The sequence below is a fragment of the Mastigoproctus giganteus genome, chromosome 5, assembly GCF_048544385.1.
Source record: "Mastigoproctus giganteus isolate SK-2022 chromosome 5, ASM4854438v1, whole genome shotgun sequence".
In the NCBI taxonomy this organism is placed as follows: Eukaryota; Metazoa; Arthropoda; class Arachnida; order Uropygi; family Thelyphonidae; genus Mastigoproctus; species Mastigoproctus giganteus.
In genome coordinates, this window is record NC_143579.1 from 66,796,783 (window position 1) to 66,816,547 (window position 19,765).

Sequence of the window (19,765 nt, forward strand, 5' to 3'; positions counted from 1 at the left end):
CCTTTATTCCACACTATAATTGAAATTCTCGTCCGTTATCTAAACTTTGGTTTACCAGTAAACGTGCTAAGGCTTCAGTATAAGAATTGGCTTGCATCCAGTCTTCCAGGTTCATTTTCTGCCTACGCCAAAGCTCTGAACAATTGTAAAGCAGTTATTAATCATTCTAAACCAGATTTTGATCAGGCTAAGATTACAATACTTGCTTTTTGTTCAAGTGATAATAGAGTATTCTAGTTTCTTGCCAAACTATTGGCTGCAACTTTTTCCCACTTCTCTCACTTTCCTTAAATCTTGGTAGTTCTGTTGTCTCCTTAGCTGAAGATAAATACTTACAAGCATCAGAAGGTTATCAAATTGTAGCAGGGTACTTAATGATTTTAATAACTGAGAGCAAACTGGAGGAGAAATTGCTGAAATTAAACATAAGAAAGGCACCTGGGGGTGGATGGGATCTATCCAGTTATATTAAAGGAGGTGGCAAAGGAAGTAAGCAAACCCTTAGCTATAATTATGAGAGCATCCTTGTACTCAGGGGAGGTCCCCACAGACTGGAGATGAGCAAATGTATCCCCAATTCACAAAGGGGGATTGAAGGGTGACATGCTGGTGCCTCCGTAGCCAGGTGGGCAAGAGCAGCAGTGTGTAGCACACACTTCTTGATTAAACCGGGGTTCGAGCCTGTGACCAGCAAATACGGAAGATGCAGAAAGGTCAGGAAATGACCACCGCATATCCCCAGAGCAATATGGCCTTACTTGCTAATGCTCCTAAAAACCAAAATTACAGCAGTGAAGGGTGACATGAATAATTAAAAACCAGTTAGTTTAACTTCCATTCCGGGTAAAATAATGCAGTCAATGGTTAAAGATGCATTGCAGGATCATCTAGACAAGACTGCAGCAATAATTCAGTCACAGCATGGGTTTGTTAAGGAAAAGCCTTGTCTGACAAATTTGATTGGATATTATGATGTGGTTACAAAGGAACTGGATGCAAAAAATAATTTTGATATCTATATATATACTTGGATTTCAGAAAAGCTTTTGACACTGTTGCACATGGAAGACTACTGTACAAATTGGAGCAGTGTGGTATTGGAGACAAATTGCTACAATAGATAAAAGGATGGTTGAGTGGGAGAAGACAGAGGGTGGTAATCAATGGGTGCTGCTCTTCATGGACTAATTTTATTAGTGTAGTCCCACAGGGGTTCAGTGTTGGAGCCACTGTTGTTTTGTATATTTATCAGTGATATTGATGAAGGTATATCAGGCTTAATGTCGAAGTTTGCAGATGATACAAAGGTTGGCAGGGTTGTTAATGACACTAATGGCAGTGTGCTACTGCAACAGGATCTAGAAAATTTGGGCAGATGGGCTGAGAAATGGCAACTGAAGTTTAACCTTGACAAATGCAGAGTACTGCATATAGGTAGAAGTAACCCCAGAGAAACGTACCAACTGTGTGGTACTACACTTAAGGTGGTAGAAAATGAAAAAGATCTGGGAGTAATTGTGCAGTCAGATATGAAGTTTTCTGAGCAGTGCAGACAGGCTGCTAGGGCAGGTCATGGGGTTTTGTCAATGATATATAGGAATTTTGCTAGCAGGGAAAAGGAGGTGATTGTCCCTCTGTATAAGGCAATGGTCAGGCCACGCCTTGAGTACTGCGTACAGGTCTGGAGGCCTCATTTTAGGAAGGATGTAGATTTGCTTGAGCGTGTACAGAGAAGAGCAACACGATTGGTGAGGGGAATGAAGGGATTTTCTTACGAAGAGAGGCTTAAGTTCTGCAAATTGCAGTGGCTGGAGACTAGGCACCTGCGCGGTGATCTGATTGAGGTCTATAAGGCCTTGAATGGGTTGAGCACGCTGAATTCTGATGGGATCCTTCCACTTGTTCAGATTACGAACCTACGGGGACATAAGTTCAAATTAAGAAAGGACAGATGTAGAATAATGTGCGGAAATTTGCCTTTAGCCAGCGGGTGGTTAATTGCTGGAACAAACTTCCATCTGTCGTGGAAGTTGATAGGTTAAATAAATTTAAGGAGGAACTGGACAGGCATTTGGAGGGAATGGTGTGATTTTTTTTTTTTTTTTTTTGGCTGATGCTGCATAAGCTCCTACACTTGCTTTCTTGCATCATGTGCCACTACTACTACTACAAAGGGGTGCTCATACGAAGAAAGGCTTAAGTTTTGTAAATTACAGTGTCTGGGGACTAGGCACCAGCGAGGTGATCTGATAGAGGTGTATAAAGCCTTGAATGGTTTGAGCATGCTCAATGCTGATGGGATTCTTCCTCTTGCTCAGAATAATCACCTGAGAGGGCATAAATTCAAATTGAGAAAAGACAGATGTAGGATAGACATGAGGAAATTTGCCTTTAGCCAGCGGGTGGTTGGTTGGTGGAATAGACTTCCATCCCTTGTCGTGGAAGTTGATAGCCTAAATAAGTTTAAGGCTCAGCTGGACGGGTATTTCGACCGAACAGAGGGGTGAGTGGAAGTGGTTATTTTTTATTTATTTATTTATTTATTATTATTATTTTTTTATTTTTTATTTATTTATTATTTTTTTTTTTTTTGGCTAATGCTGCATAAGCTTACTTTCTTGCATCAAATGCCTCTACTAATGCTAATGCAGAAATTTGCCTTTAGCCACGGGTGGTTAATTGCTGGAACAAACTTCCATCTGTCGTTGTGGAAGTTGATAGGTTAAGTAAATTTAAGGAAGAACTGGACAAACATTTAGAGGGAATTGTTGTGTAAATTTTTTTTATTTTTTATTTTATTATTATTATTTTATTTTATTTTTTTGCCTGATGCTGCATAAACTCATACACTTGCTTTCTTGCAGCACATGCCACTACTACTACTTGTGCTCCTCTGCTTGCTTCTGTTCTGTGTTGCCTTTTTACATTTTTTTTTATTCTACCGGTATTTTTCCTTCTACTTGGAAATTTGCTCATATCCAGCTAGTTCCAAAAAAAATATGTCAAAAGAGTGACGAATTTCTCCCATCCAATTGTCATTTCATTGCATTTACCTCTACTCTTTCCAAAGTAACAGAGTAGTCAATTACAGCAAACTCCTAAACTGTCTCAACCTTCTATCTGATCAATGACTGCCAGTATGGATTCCATCAGCATCAACCCATTAGTGATTTATTGGTTTATGTTACTCACCTGTGGGCAAATCAGAGGAAAAGTGTTGTGAAATCTCAAGCAATTGTTCTTGAGTTTTCTAAGGCTTTTGATCATGTTTGGCATAAATGTCTTATAAAGAAGCTCCTGTCATACGAGCTACTATTTTTTGCCATTGGATATACAGTTTTCTCTCTAATGCTCTTCGCAGGTGATGGTAGATAGCTCTTTGTCTTCTAACTTCTCCACTGATGCTAGTGTTCCCCAGGGTTTATTTCATTTTCACACTTTTTTCTTCTTCTATAGTAATAATCTTCTTACACTGAGCGGAAATTCTATCCTTTCAGTTTGAAAAACCTTGTCCTGCATAAACAGCTTCAACTTCTGGAATATCCACCACGAATTCATTAAATAGTGATCTCCATGCAATTCCCCAGTGGGGAAAGATAATTTAGTTTATTTCAGTGCTTCTAAAACTCAGTCCTACCTTATGTCTTGCAAAGAAAGAGTCTGTCACTCCTATGCTTATCTCCAATGGCACTTGGATATCTAGGCAAGATCACATATCTGTGTTAGGTTTTACCGTGATTTCTAATCTCTCTTGGCATAAGCACATTGCAAATATTGCTTTCTCTGCATCAAAAAAACCAAGTTTTTCCTTTATCTCTCAGTGTTGCTTTTCTTCTAAATAACTGTTGATTCTGTACAAATCTTGACTCCACTCTGCCATGGAATATTGTTCTCACATGTGGGGTGGTGCCCCTAAAACCTCTTTTATGCTTTTAGACTCATTTAAAAAATTGCAGTCTGATTAATTAAAGACCTGTTTCTTATAAAGGTTCTTCACGCTTTGTCATAAATGTTCTGTTTCTGAAGAATGCCTTTTGAATAGATACATACATGGACACAGTTTTTCTGAATGGACATATGTAACCCCCCCCCACTCTCCTCCAAATGTGCTGCAACCAGTCAGCATCTAGTTACTCTTCAACTTCAAATTCACAGAACCAACTTTTCTTCTTTATTTATCCCTTCAACTTCTGTTTTCTTGAACAATCTTCCTTTATACATATTTCCTGAAAATAACAACCTACAGAAATTCAGTTCTAATGTCAAGAAGTATCTCCAGTCTTCTTGACCCTCAATACATGCATGTACTAAGTTCTATAGGTTCTAATACCTTTTGTGTTTGAATTTAAAAAAAAGAAAGCAAAATTTTGGGTAGGTTTATTTGGCTAAAGAACATAAGGGTGTAGGGTGGTTGGGTTCTAATCTAGCGTGTTGGCTATGATCGTGGGGGCAAGTTACTAGTTCTGATTTCATCATTTGTTACCAAGATATATAGGATGTTTCTATCAGAAGGCACCTTGTAATATGGACCTTCTTTGGTAGTATTTGGGCTGCAATTTTGAATTTGATGTTCCCATTAGATTTCACGATTTCTAAATTTGTAATTTTTTCCCCATATATAAAATCTCTTTTAATTGAATGGAAAAAAAAAAATGTTGTGTGGTGAGGAGATACAACTACCTGCACACATCTAGCTTTTCAAAGCTAAACATGAGTGCTACAATTGCATATTTTTTAATCAAACCAGTGTATATTTGTTTCAAAGCAAATTAAATTTATTTTTAAATTGTAAATCTAAATGGTAATACTTTGTGAAAATCACAAAAGTACAGACTACATAATGGTCTATACTACACAATAGACTATGTAATAGTTTATACCAGTGGTGCACAAACTGTGGGGCGTGACCCCTAGAGAGGTCGCCATATAAATGAAAGGGATCACGGAAATTTTTAAATAAATTAATTTTTTTTGTGCATATAGAAGCTATTGTTGTTACTAAACTTGTTGTTAAAATTACGTTTTCAATACTGTACGTGTAGAAATCTTACTACTGGAACTAAGTCTGAGATACGAATGAACCCTACTGCATCTGCAATTCGTCTTAATTTGCTCACTGACCATGGACACAAAAGGCGGCTGACTGATGCAGCTTCTCAGTATATATTAATACTGCTCAGTACAACTCAGCAACGGGTAGTACCGAGAAGTACTATTCAATTTATCCCTTTGCTGTAATCCCTTTAGCTCTTAATTTGTGCTTGCTATGCTACAGCACAAATTCTCAAATTGCCTAAAGGCCAGAGGTGCAAATATGCAGTAGCAGTAAATATATATATAATATATAGCAAGTGTGTTGCGCGTGTGCTTTATTCTGCTTCATAATTCGGTGCTTTCATACAACTTGGATGTGTTTTTCATTCTTCTTCTACTTTTTCTATTGCACGTTTCATTATTATCGTTGTTTTTAAGAAGAAAAAAATACATATTTTACCATGGACAACTGGGTACAACCATGGACAACAGAACAAAAAGGCCGTGACAATATGGAGTGATGACAATAATATTGCTACAGGTACTTCAGAAGCTAATAGGGTAAGAAATATTATATCATGTGAAAATTTGGACACTAACATTATTTCAAGTGAAGTGCAACCACCAGTTTCTGGTAGAGAGCCATCATATTCCAAATAAAAATGAAAAAAAGAATAGAAAATATCAAGAGGAATTTATGAAGTACAGCTTCACCTACAGTGTTGTTGATGATGAGCAACGTCCTTTGTGCGTAATATGTTACGAAAAACTGGCTAACGAAAGCATGAAACCTGTTAAATTAAAAAGACACTTGCATACGAAACATTCAGAGCTAATAAAAAAAACTGAATCCTTTTTCAAAAGCCATGCTGACGCCATACAAGGTCTGAAATCTTTCATGAAGAAACATACGGCAGTTCCTTTTAAAGCTTTAAGAGCATTGTTAGAAGTTTCGTATTTAATAGGAAAAAATTTGAAATCACATTGAGTCCCTTGTTCTCCCTGTTGTTGAATCCCTTGTTCTCCCTGCTGCAATAAAAATGATTTCAATTATGCTTGAAGAAAAGTACATGAACGATTTAAAAACCATTCCTCTGTCAGAGACAGTCTTGCGGCATATTTCAGTTATCGCGGACAACATAAAATTCAATTTATTAAATCGATTGAGAGAAAGTCCAATTTTTGCAATGCAGTTAGATGAATCCACAGATATTTCAAACCTTGCTCAACTAATTGTATATGTCAGATACTGCTACAAGGGAGATATTTGGAGGATTATCTATTTTGCAAAGCTTTGGAAGGAAGAAAGACGGGCGAGAATATTTTTGATGTTATAAATATTTTCTTTCAAACAAATAATCTGACGTGGAAGAACTGTGTTGCGATTTGTACTGATGGTGTGGCTGCATTAACAGGTGAAAATAAAGGTTTAAAGGGCAAAGTAAAGGAAATTACTCCAAATACAGTTTTTAATCATTGCATTATACATAGGGAAGGAGATGCAAACTGATTTGTACAAAGTTTTGAAAGATGCAGTAAGTGTGATCAACTTTATTAAAAGTAGAAACTTAAATAGCAGACTTTTCACTATAATTTTTTAATGAAATGGGATCTGCTTATGAACTGCTTCTTTTATATATGAAAGTGAGATAGTTGTCCAGTGGTAAAGTGTTACGACGTCTTTTTGACCTCAAACACGAAGTTTTATTGTTTTTATCAGATACAAATCAGAACATTGCCCAATTGTTTACAAATCAAAAATGGCTTGGAAAACTTAGTTACCTTGTGGATATATTTGAAAAACTCAATGATTTAAATTTAAGTCTTTAAGGACAGGGAACAAATATATTAATACTCAGTGGTAAAATAGAAGCTTTCAAAAAGAAGCTTAATCTTTGGAAAACTGAATTTGAGCATAATAATATTGAAATGTTCCCATGTTTTTCTGATTTTGATTGGAAAACTGAATTTGACCACAAAATTAAATAATATTGAAATGTTCCCATGTTTTTCTGATTTTGTTAATAGCAGTAATATTGACATTTTACAATTTAGGGATATCATTGCCACTCACCTGACAATGCTAATTAAGAATTTTTCAAAACGATTTCATGTTTCTCCAGAAAAAAAGGTGTATTGGATTCGTGATCCCTTTGCTTTTGATATTTTTTCATGCCCCGAAATTACCATTGAGCAAAAGGAAGATCTTATCGACCTGTTGTGTGACGAAGCATTACATGCTCGTTTCAACTTACAACTTGTGAAAAATTTTGGCTTTCTCTTCGAGACGAATATCCAGAATTATCAAAAATGGTGATAAAAAACATTGCTACCTTTTGGGTCTACATATTTATGTGAGGTTGGTTTCTCAAAATTAACAGCTATAAAAACAAAACAGTGTTCCAGACTTGATCCAGAAGATGACATGAGATTAGCAATTTCAAATATTGAGCCAAATATGGACCAAATATTATCGGTTATTCAGGCTCATCCTTCTCATTAATGGCGCCTCCATAGCCAGGTGGGAAGGAGCAGCAGTGCACAGCACACGCTTCTTGATTAGACCGGGGTTCGAGCCCGTCACCACCAAATACTGAGGATGCGGAAAGGTCAGGGAATGACCACCGCATATCCCCGAAGCAATATGGCCTTAGTTGCTAATGCTCCTAAAAACCAACCAACCTTCTCATTAATTGTTTTGTTTTTGTTAATTTTTTATTGTTTTGCTATTATTCATTTTTTTATTGTTTTGTTTTGTAATTGTTCATTTTTTACTGGTTTGTAATTTTAATTGAAGAATAAGAATTTGATTTGTTGTTTTTACTGTATTCAATTAAACAATTATTTTAATGTGTAAATTAAAAAGAAAGAAATGTTTTATTCCTTTCTTGGTACTCGAATAAAATTGTCTACTGTATAATTTATAAAATGCTATTTTTTCTCTAAAAATCTGGTCATTCCACCTCTGTATTTACATGGGGGGTCGCATCAATTTTATATTTAATAAAGGGGGTCACAAGCGAAATAGGTTTGCGCGCCACTGGTCTATACCTAAAAATAAGCGAGATACTCAAGTTTAATTTAATTGAAACACTCTCTATACAAACTCATTTTTACATGTTTTTTGAGTTTTCTATGCTTGTAAATTATGCATTTACATGGAACTGACAAACATTTTGTAATATAATGCTTGTTCTGTAAAATGTGTTATAGAATAAACCATTTATCTTGTCATGGTGGCATTATTGTTAATTAATATTTCTTGAAAGTTTTCTTTTCTTCTGGAGTTTAGTTAATTTTCTATATCAGGTAATATAAGAAGTGAAGTTTATTTTGCATGAAATAAGTTTAATTTCTACTGAAATTAGTTTGTTTTATGTTTCTTAAATTACCATCTGTGTCCTGATTTTCAAATTACCATTTGTGTTATGTTTCTCAAATAACAACTTGCTGACTCTATAGACTCAAAGCCTGTCAGCTGTTGTGGACTTTTTCCTATTCTGTGCAGAGAATGGTGTACATGAGTTACTAAGGTTACTTGCGCTGTATATACCTTGGCTCTGGTTTGGCTTTTGCCAAACTAGAACCAAATATACTGATACTATTAGATGTACAGTGGTGAATCTTTGTTTTCTGTAATTTATTTGTGACTCTGTATACTTGTCTAGTTTCCTAAACTGTTATAGTTTAATTATTCAAATTATTCATTAAAAAAAAATACCAGAGACATGCAACTTCCTGAGAATTTAGGTATTTTTTGTGAGTATTGTTTTTCTAAATGTTTCTGGTATCAGATACCTACTACAGAATAAAAAATTCTTTGATTTTATATGTGGAGAAATTATTTATTTTTCATTTAGTGTTCTTTGCCGTGGAATATACAACAGATTGTTCATTATCAGATTCTTTTTTTGTATATAGTTGTGAAGAAGTGAGGTACAAAAGGTGATGAGAAAAGTAAGAGGTATTAAGAGAATGAAGTGGAGTGCTATTTAGATCAGTTACCATATTGGGGCCTGTTTTGACTTTAAAGTGGAGAAAATTGGTTGTTGTGAATAGATTTCCAGTGCAGAAATTCCAAAAAAAAAAAAAAGTGAAGAAACACATCTCATATTGCATGTGTTATATGTTTATGTTGCATTTCTTTTAATAAAGGTTTATTTTTAATATCAGTTAATTTAAATGTTTGTGTTTGTAAGTAGTATTAATTAATTATTTTTGTTGTTTGTACACTACTGTTTTTAAGAATTTTTTTTTTAAAAGAAAAAAAAAAGTCATGTTGTAAAAATTTTCAGTAACCAGTAGCCTATACTGCGTGTAACTGAACAAAACTGGGAATTAAAAATAAAGTACTGTACTTTTAGAACATACGAATAAAGAAAATATTTTTAAAATAAGGTTTACTATGTTGTGATGTTCAGTTTTCTCGTTGAATCATGTGACATGCATTAGTTTACATGTTATTAATTAATTTATAAGGAACATTATGAAATTCTGTTTTAGTGCATTCTGATTAGATGATACATCACATATTTGTATTAAGAGTTCTCTGGATTTTAATTTTTAAATTTGGCAGGTATGTTACTGCTCATTGTGATTCTCCCTGTGGCATATTTAATATGCCCTCACAGGCCTGAAGAATAAATCTACCCCCAAGAAAATAATTGAAAATATTAAAATAGAATATAATTTATTTATTTTTTATTATTTATTATTATTATTTTTTTGTTGACATAATTAGACTTGAAAATTGATTGCACTTATGGAATTTTGCCTAGATCTCTAAACACTGAGTTATATATATATATGTCTTGTTAAAACTAGGATGGTTCTTTGTACAGTTTATATAATAAAATCAAAAATTAACATGGAAACAACTTAAAACATAAAATAGAATTAAACTGTATCGCCTATAGTTAAGAGAGTAGAAATTAATTTCTGTTTAAATGAAATACACTGATGGCAGCTATCCTTTTTATGCATTTGTTTAAAAATAGAGCTGCACTTTACTGAATTGGAAACATTCTTTTCTTTCAGATTGACTGCAGTGCTTTTCGTCAAGTGTGCAGTGATTTTGAAGTTAAAGCATATCCTACATTATTATGGATTGTTGATGGAAAAAAGGTAAATGCCATATTGTGTATGCTTTATATGAATTTCATGTTAATATAAAACCTTATCTTATTACTAAGAATAAATCTAAAAACAAACAAAAAAAATTTTTGTTTGCAATTGAAAAAAAAAAAAAAGCATAGGATACAACTATTCAACTCTCTAAGTGGTTCAATTCAGAATTATGTATTGACTTATTTTATATACTATATAAATAAATCAGTTCATGAATAGTAAAATAGACACTACATTAATTTACATGCATGTGATGCGTATCAATTATCTGGCTACACAGAAACCTATGGTAGATATAAGCTAGTCTGCAATCAAGTCATGAAGTTAGGCAAACGAAGGCACATTACAAGAAATCTTTGGCAAAGGATGTAAAGAAAAACAGTAAAGACTTCTTTACTTATGTAAACCTAGAAGGAAGAGGATTAATCAGATTGGTCCACATGATATCGATGGTTCGACTGTTTAATGATCCTGCTCAGGTAGCTGACAAATTGAATGAGTATTTTGCATCTACATTTGCCTTTGCTGCTCTTGCGCCGTAAAGCCTACAAACAAACAACAAACAGCATCTACATTCACACTTGAGGAATTCTGTAGGAAAGTGGAGGCCAGTAGTTAATCAAACTCTAACAGGGAGCTAAGTGATTTTGTAATAACTGAGAGCATCCTTGGATTCAGGGGAGGTTCCCACGGACTGGAGATGTGCAAATGTATCCCCAATTCACAAAGAGGGATTAAAGGATGACATGGGTAATTACAGACCTGTTAGTTTAACTTCTGCCCCAGGGAAAATAATGAAGTCATTCATTAAAGAAGTATTGCATTGATCATCTAGACAAAATTGCAGTTATAGTTTAGACCTAGCTTGGGTTTGTTAAGCGGAAGTCTTGTCTGACCAATCTGATTGGATACTACAATGTGGTCACAAAGGAACTGGATGCAAAAAATAATATTGATATCATAAACTTGGATTTCAGGAAAGCTTTTGACTTGGAACATGTAAGTTGCACATGGAAGACTACTGTACAAATTATAGCAGTGTGGCATTAAGGGGAAATAAAGGACAAGTTGCTGCTATGGATAAAGGGATGGTTGAGTGGGAGAAGACAGAGTGGTAATCAATGGACGCTGCTCTTCACGGACTAAAGTTATTAGTGGAGTCCTCCAGGATTCGGTGTTTAGCCCATTGTTGTTTTTGTATTTATCAATGATATTGATTAAGGTATATCAGGCTTAACGTCCAACTTTTCAGATGATATGAAGGGTGGCAGTATACTACTGCAACAGGATCTAGAAAAGTTGGGCTGAGAAATGGCAATTTAAATTTAACATTGATAGATGCAAGGTACTGAATATGGTAGTAGTAATCTCAGAGTAATGTACCGACTCTGGTACTACAGTCAGAGTAGTAGAAAATGAAAAGGACCTTGGGAGGGAGGGGTATTTGTGCAATCAGATATGAAGTTCTCTGATCAGTGCTGCAGATTGCCAGATCAGCTCATGGGGTTTTATCAATGATATACAAGAATTTTGCTATTAGGAATAAGGAGGTGATTATTGTATTGTATAAGGCAGTGGTCAGCCACATCTTGAGTACTGCATACAGGTCGAGAGGCCTAATTTTAGTAAGGATGTACAGCTGCCGGAATGGGTACAGAGAATGAAAACAAGACCGGTGAAGGGAACAAATGGATGCTCTTACGAATAAAGGCTTCAGTTCTGGAAATTGCAGCATCTGGAAATTAGCCACACGTGAAGTGATCTAATTGAGGTTTTTAAGTGTTTGAATGGCTTTAGCAAACTCACTGCTGATGGGACTCTTCCTCTTGCTTAGGCTACGCAAATGAGGGGACAAATACAAATTGAGGAAAGATGGTTGTAGAATAGATATGCAGAAGTTTTCTTTCAGCCAAGGGATAGTTATTGTTGGAAAAAGCTTCTATCCATTGTCGTGGGAGTGGATAGTTTGAATAAATTGTGTGTGTGTGCGTGTACGTATTAAAGGAAGCAACAGTTTAAGATATTATTAATAATAATAGATTATGGATCTGGGACACTGCTATATGCAAAAAGTACCCAACGATCATAAGTTAGTAGTCGTGAAGGGCAATGGGCTAACGTTACGGTACTAGTAACGCTAGTTATGGAGAACAAAGGGCAAACGGAACTGAAATCGCTATCACGGTGAACAAAGAAGATAGTTAATAAGAATAACTTAGTGCTGTTCATTCTGTGATTTCAGCGCCTTTTTCAGGGGCCAGCCACCAAAATCAAAGGAGGAAACGGCAATAAGTGGATATAGCCTCTGTTTCTGACATGAAATATACACCCCACGTGGTACACGTGAAAAGTAGGTAAAGTCAGTTAAAATAATTTGTTTAAATTTAATATTAATTTTGATAATGCGACACATACATTTCATGGCTGACCCGACAGAGGCTGGAAGTAAAGATAAAAAGAATAACAAGGATAAAAAGCAAGAAATGAGAACTTATGTGGGGTCGTAGCAATCTGTACTGCTGTGGAGAAATAAAATGTTTAGACTGAATGTGGGCTAAGATATATGGTATAGGCTGGCGACCCCTGGTGTAAGGAATCGGGAAAGTTTTAAAATTAAATAAATTAATTAATTAGGTTGGGCTAGTTACCCCATGTGTTACAGGTTGGAGATGTATTAAATTAAATTAGTGAAGTAGTAAATCGGTAAATTAAAATTAATTTAACCAATTTTGTTACGAATGTAAAGGGGTTAGTAGTAGTGTTAAATGATTGAAGGAATATGTCCCAGGATAGAAAGGAATAATTGGCTAGCAAAGTAGCAGTATATAATCGCTGAAGTTTATATAGGTGAGGAAAGTGTTTTAAAGCAGAAAAGGAGCATCTCGGGTATTGCATTCGGTAAACTAATGGCTCACGAGAAATAAAAATATAGGGGGTAGGAAAGCATAAAGAGTACAGTACTGAAGAAGGCAAAAAGATGGTGCTAGGGCAGTTCGGGGTTGTTATTCCCATTCGTATAGTAGGACACTGAACATAGTTTTGTGGGCCTCCTTCAGGTGTTTTTGTATGGTATATGAAAATAAAAAATATATAAATAAAATAATAATATATAAATCGTAAAAGAATACTCCTGTAGATAGCCAATTGGTGGGTACAAGTTTTCTATGCTTGTAAGACCACAAAGAGGTTGGGAGTATTGACTATACATATGTATAAGCCTAGCAGTTATGGAATATCAGTTAGCTATGATGTTATCGATATCAGTGGTATTGTTGATCAATTTTTTATATTTGATTATACTGAAAGCTTTTTTGATGTGGTAATATAAGTAGGCTGCTGGAAACTGGTTGTTTAGAAGTTTGCTGTAACGGTTTCTGATGTTGCTCACTATCAGTTGTTTGTTATTGCATATCGTGGCTATTCTGATGATTTGTGATAAGATGATTTTGGCATGCACTTTTTTGTAAATATTCGAATGCCAGTGCGTGAAGCTGAATATATTAAAGTTAAAGGCATCTCGCTTATTATATATATTGACAGTGGGGTACGGGTTGTTGAGGTCTATATCCAAATATAAGTAGTTAGCAGTTTTGTTATTATCATTCGTTTTTTCTAGTGTGAGTTCAGGTGGGTATATATTGGCAAGGTTTTGTATGAAGTTGGGGCAATTTGCTATGAATAAATCATCAATATATCTGAATATGAAGATATCAGGAGGTAGTAATGTTTCATACCAGTATAAGTATAGATTGGCAATGATACAGCTTGCTGGGCTGCCCCTAGGGGGGTACCTATGGTTTGTTGGTAAACTGTTTTTCCATTGAAATGTAGTTGTTGGAGATGCACAAATTGAGCAGATTATTCCAATATATAGGTTTGCAGTGTATTCTATTTGTATCTATTATACAGGTTGTTTAAGACACGCTTCAAATTGGTTTGATCTATGCTTGTAAATAGGCTATTGAAGTCAAATGTTTGTATACGGGATATATTGTTACTACGTAAGGCAATAGGGATATTATGTGTATATATATATATATATATATATGCATACAGTAAACCCCCGCTATTCGCAGGGTTACGTTCCTGAGAAATGCCGCGAATACTGAGTTATGGCTCCCATAGTAATAAAGGGGTTCCGTTCCAAAGTATGAAATACAGTATATAAGAAAAACTAGTCTATGATGTATTATATATACCTCCATAATATGACTATGTACATAGACAGCACATAGTGAAATGCAAGCATATGGCATCGAAATGAAAATAAGAAACAATTTAATATTAAATGTAATATTTATTAGAAATTTCAAAAAAATCTTTCAAACCAGCGCCTTTGCTAGCTAAAACACTTATCCCGCCAGTGCTATCACCAGTGTCGCTAAAGTGTTGATAAAGGAGTTTTGCCTTTTCACGAATGGTGAGTGAACTTAACGGAATTTTATTTTGAGTTCAGTCTTCTATCCACAGATTTAAAGCTTTTTCCGTTTTTTTCTAATTTAACATCACGAGTTACAGAGCAAATTTTTGAAGCAATTAGCGCGTTTTCACGGACACTATGGCGGATTTTTCGTCCGATTTCTTGATTGATCGTACTGTTGACTCATTGATTTTATAATGTTTTGCCACTGAGGAGACACTTTCACCATTAGAAATTTTGTCTAATAACATATGAAAAGATCAAAGACCTTCTTTGATCTTTTCACATTTCCCTCGTTATTCGTAGCCATATTTTTGTACGGGTTAGAAAGAACTTGTCCACAATAAATGTCACTTTCTTCCGTTAACACACTCGAAAAAGTCTGTTTTACACTGCAAAACGGTAGATTTATCACTTTTGTAAGCATATCAATTTATAAATTAATAAATTTATTCAATTTATAAGCATATAAATTAAAAGCAAACAACGGAAACCTTCCATGACAAGCGCATAACACACACTGAACAAGGATTAGCGAGAAACATCCACGCCGGGATTTTGTCACCCCTCTCCCCCCCACCTACTGAGCGCCGTTTCGACCGGGAAAGATAATTTTAGCCACGCCCATGTTTTTTTATGGCAGAAAATGTTCATGGCACTTTAAAATTCACATTTTTTTAGGTTTCATTTTATATTAAATCAGTGACCGCAAATAGCGGGGGTTTACTGTATATATATATAAGGAAGAACTAGACAGACTATTGGAGGGGATAGATAGGTGAAAGAGGAAATTTTTTTTTTTTTTTTTTTTGGCTGATGCTGTATAAGCTTGCTTTCTTGCATGATTTGCCACTACTAATACTAGTACTAAATTAATTCAAATTACCTATTTAAGAACACTAGATAGTAGTTGCTTTCAACAATTTATTACTCTCTGGCCAAAAGCAAATTTTGCACATCTGTCCTGCACCCTTTCTAAATGTAAGTGTATGATTTAATTCATTTAAAGTATTAAACACTTCAAGTCAGATATCTTCGCAGTTAGTATTAGTAGAGGCATACGATGCAAGAAAGCAAGCTTTTGTAGCAAATTCAGCCAAAAAAAAAAGTTGCTTACATTCCAAGTGTTGAAATTTGCAGAATTGAAGTCTTTTGTGGTAAGAGTATTCTTTTGTGTGCTTCACCAATGCTCTTCTATGCACCTGTCTGAAGAGGACCACTTCCTTCTTAAAACGAGGCTTTCATGCCTGTTGGCATTACTGAAGATATGGCTTAACCATTTCCTTAGTGGGATAATCATTGCCTTGTCCCTGCTTGCAAAATTCCTCCATGTCATTGACAAAACCTCATAGCTGTCCCAGCAGCCCCACTGCTCAGAGAACTTAATTTTAGACTATACAATTACCACTATGTTCTTTTCATTCTTCACTGCCTCAAGTGTGCTACTATCCAGTTAGTATGTCTTTCTTAGACTTCTGCTGCCCTATGCAGTACCTTGCAGTTATCAGTTAAACTTCAATTGCTATGTCTCAGCCCACCTATCTAATATTTTTATAGGACTTGTTGGACTAGTATGCCTTGATTCCTGTCATTAACCACACTGACAACCTTTGTATCATTTGCAGACTTACACAATAAAATTGATATACATTTCATCATTAATGTTAAAATATTGAAGACAGTAAGGGACCCAGCATTGAGCCCAAGGGACTCCACTAATAACTTTATTCTAAAAAGAGCAGTTCCAGTTTATAGCTACCCTCTGTGTTCACTCAATCACTCAACCATCCCTTTATCCATAGCAGTAATTTGCCCCTACTGCAACACTTTTCCAATTTGTATGGTAGTATTTAATGCAAAATTGTATCAAAAGCTTTACTGAAACCTAAATATATGATGTCAATTACTGTTTGCAGCCAGTTCCTTTATTACTGTGTCACAGTAGCCAATTAGATTAGTGAGACAAGATTTCCCTTAAACAAATCACCTTAACAAATGAAATAAACATTAAAATTTATTTTATTTTTGAACTGAAAAACCTTTTTCAGCTTATATGAATGGAATGAGGTGCACATGTCAAAACAAAGTTTGCTCAGGGTGCTACAGTCCATTTAGCCAGTTCTGATTGCCCAGGCACAAGATAGCTTCATGGAATTGTCATTCACAAAGTTTTTTGGGTCATGAAGTTCCAGGGCTGAATTTTTATTGAAACAACTATAGGTAATTATACGCACAGAATTTTTTTAAAACACCTTGGCTATTTGCATATTTTTCCCATTGGTTATGTAATTACAAATAAAAAGCTTGTTTTGAGGAGGGTTTTTTTTTTTTTTTTTTGTTTTGACAATTTCTCAGTTAATTATTTCCATAACTTCTGCTTTACCAGAAATTCGCTGTCCCTTAAATGAATCCTTGTCATGGAGTAATTTACAATTTTTGTTTGCTTGCTGATCAGTCTTCTTTCTTCTGATCTCATCTCTGAAATGCTATTTCTAAGCACATTAACAGTGTGACTTGGAGGTCATATCATACTGTTAAGTCTTATTAAAAGTATGATCTCTTGGTATAAATTCATTATGAATTTATACTTTTATATTCAAAAAAGTAATTCTAGTATAACTGTACCTTTTTAGACCTCTCAGCCCCCCCTTTTTTTTTCTTCTTCTCAGGTGACATGGGAAAGATGTATAGATAATTTTTGAATGGATCCATCATCTTTCATTTCCTATCACTTTGTTATTAGAAACTGTGAATCGTGATCACAAATTTCAAACAGTGCTTTCAACAGCAAAATTTTATAGATCAACATTCAAAGAATGACATTCTGAAAAAATGGTGATACAAAATGACTTGTACTTTTGGCCATTCTTGTTGTACTTACAAAGAACAGAATGGTCAAAAGTTTGATGTACGTTACCTCCGAGATCTTTATATTTCACATAGATCATTCTGTCTTTGAATGGGAGCTTTGTTCTTTTAATACAAGTTAATGTAAATAAAACATTTATGTTACCTATGCACTATGCCACTTAAGCAACATCTACGAAATTATCATCAACAACAGATTAAAAAAAACAAAACTGATTTTAGACATTCTGGGTTTCAAAATAGTTTTCTTGTCTTTTCCAGTCTTCAGATACATTGTGAAATTTAGCCTTGAAACTTCTTGACTTTTACCTTGCTGTCATGAGCTAACCCCTAGATCCTTCATGGTTGACCTCAAGACTAATAACTTATTTTCTTGAACCAAGTAGTAGTATGTTATTGCAGTCAAATGTAAATATACATAATTGGCAGCATTTATTGTGTGAATAAATGTATTTTCTTTGTAATTTAAATTAAAATACATTGTTTTGTGTATATTACTCAGCTGTATTTTGTTTGTTTTGAGATCTTTATTATTGATATATGAGAGAGTGATTAAGATTTTGCAAATTACCTTTGAGTTTTCTTAATGATATCCATCTTGTAGGTAGAAAGATATCACGGGGAAAGAACCCACGAAGAACTTAAAACTTTTGTTAACCAAATGAAAAAGGAACATGATGTTCTTCATAATTATGTGCAAGAGGAGAGAGTCACTGAACCTGTAATTATTTTTAAAAAAATTATTATTTATTTTTATATAGTTTTTTTTTTTTTTTTTTTTTTTTTTTTGCTTTGAAGGTATAGAACTATATCCTGTCATTTTCTGGGAAAGGGGAGGCAAGAACTTAATTCCATCTGATTTTAGCTATTATTGTTTTTATTAAATTTTTAAAGTACAGTTGAACGTAGGTTATTAGGAAGTCAGTTATCCAGAATAATTTGAAAGGCTGATCTTCTTTTATTTTTATTTTTTTTTAAATTAACAGTAGTACAGTAAGCGCCGGCTATAGCGATCACATCTGCAAATTGAATTTTCATTCTAATAAGCAAAAGATCGAGTTTACTACCTGTTTATTACAGATTGTACAAACAAAAAGCCCAATAAATTGAAAACTGCAAATTGTTTTTATTGTTTTTTGGTTGTGACCTCTAGAATTCTATGTGACCTTCAGAAATGTGCTGTAGAAAAATATCACAGAGACTACTGGGTTTTCTTGGAAACTGAGTGAATTTCAGATTAGTTTAGCTCCAGATTTGATAAGAATAATATCAGTCCGAAATTGTGGTGTATTATTTTTCTGACTTTTTTACAGTAAAATGTGAACGAAAAGAAAATGTGTAGTTTTAACATTGCAAAAAAAAACAAAAAAAAAAAACGGAAATTATTAATAGAATTAGAAAAGGTGAAAATTTAGGAAATCTCTCCAAAGAGTGTAATGTGGAGATTTCAACAATTTTCGACATTAAGAAAAATTCCAATGCTATAATAGAATTTATGTCGATTGTGGAGACAGTGAAGGAGGATCTAGCAGGAAAAAGACAATTTCGAAACCTGAAAATACCAGTTTAGAGTGCACTTTATTTGTGGTTTCTTCAGATATGAAGTTTAGGTGAACCAGTGTCTGGCCCAACGTTGTGGGGAAAAGCATTGGATTTTAATTGAAAATTAAGAGGTAATGAAGATTTTAAGGCAAGCACATGTTGACTGAAAAACTTTAAACTGAGACACTGTATACAGGAACTAGATATTCAAGGCAAGGAACTTTCTGCAAACAAATTGGCAGCAGTGTCCTTTAAAAGTAAGTTTGCTTCAGTTATAACAAACTAAGAGAAAGAAACGTGTATAATGTTGATGAGACTGGCTTATTATGGAAAGCATTACCAAGAAAAACGCTAGCCACTAAAAGTGAAATGCCTGCACCAGATTTTAAGATGAGAAAAGAGCGAGTTACAATTGCTATGTGTGCAAATGCTGTTGGGATGCACAGATTGTCTGTGTTCATTATTGGTAAGTCGAAAAAACCGAGCGCATTTAAAAATCTTTCTAATTTTCCTGTTTTGCATAAAAATCATCAAAATGCCTGCCTGGATGGATGTTTCTGTTTTCCAAGATTGGTTTATAATTTTTTTTAAAATTTAATTAATCTTAATTATTTGATTTAATTGTAAGGTAAGATTAAATAAATTTAATCTTGCCTTATATTCGATTATCCAGAAAATTTGGCTATCCGAAATAGGTCTGACATCAATTATTCCGGATAATTGACACTCTACTCTACTTCCCTTTTTTAAAAGAGAATAGTACAACAGGTATTT

General features: G+C 34.4%; 1 protein-coding gene across 2 annotated transcripts in view; it reads left to right on the forward strand.

Annotated features, from left to right (window-relative positions):
• The window catches only part of prtp (thioredoxin domain-containing protein pretaporter), a 150,764-nt gene that overhangs the window by 107,668 nt on the left and 23,331 nt on the right, over positions 1–19,765 (forward strand). For both annotated transcript variants that reach the window (XM_090373271.1, XM_090373270.1), the window contains exons 6-7: positions 10,072–10,158; positions 18,054–18,170. In XM_090373271.1, coding sequence (XP_090229397.1) covers positions 10,072–10,158; positions 18,054–18,170 — 204 coding nt within the window. The remainder of the gene's footprint in view (positions 1–10,071; positions 10,159–18,053; positions 18,171–19,765) is intronic.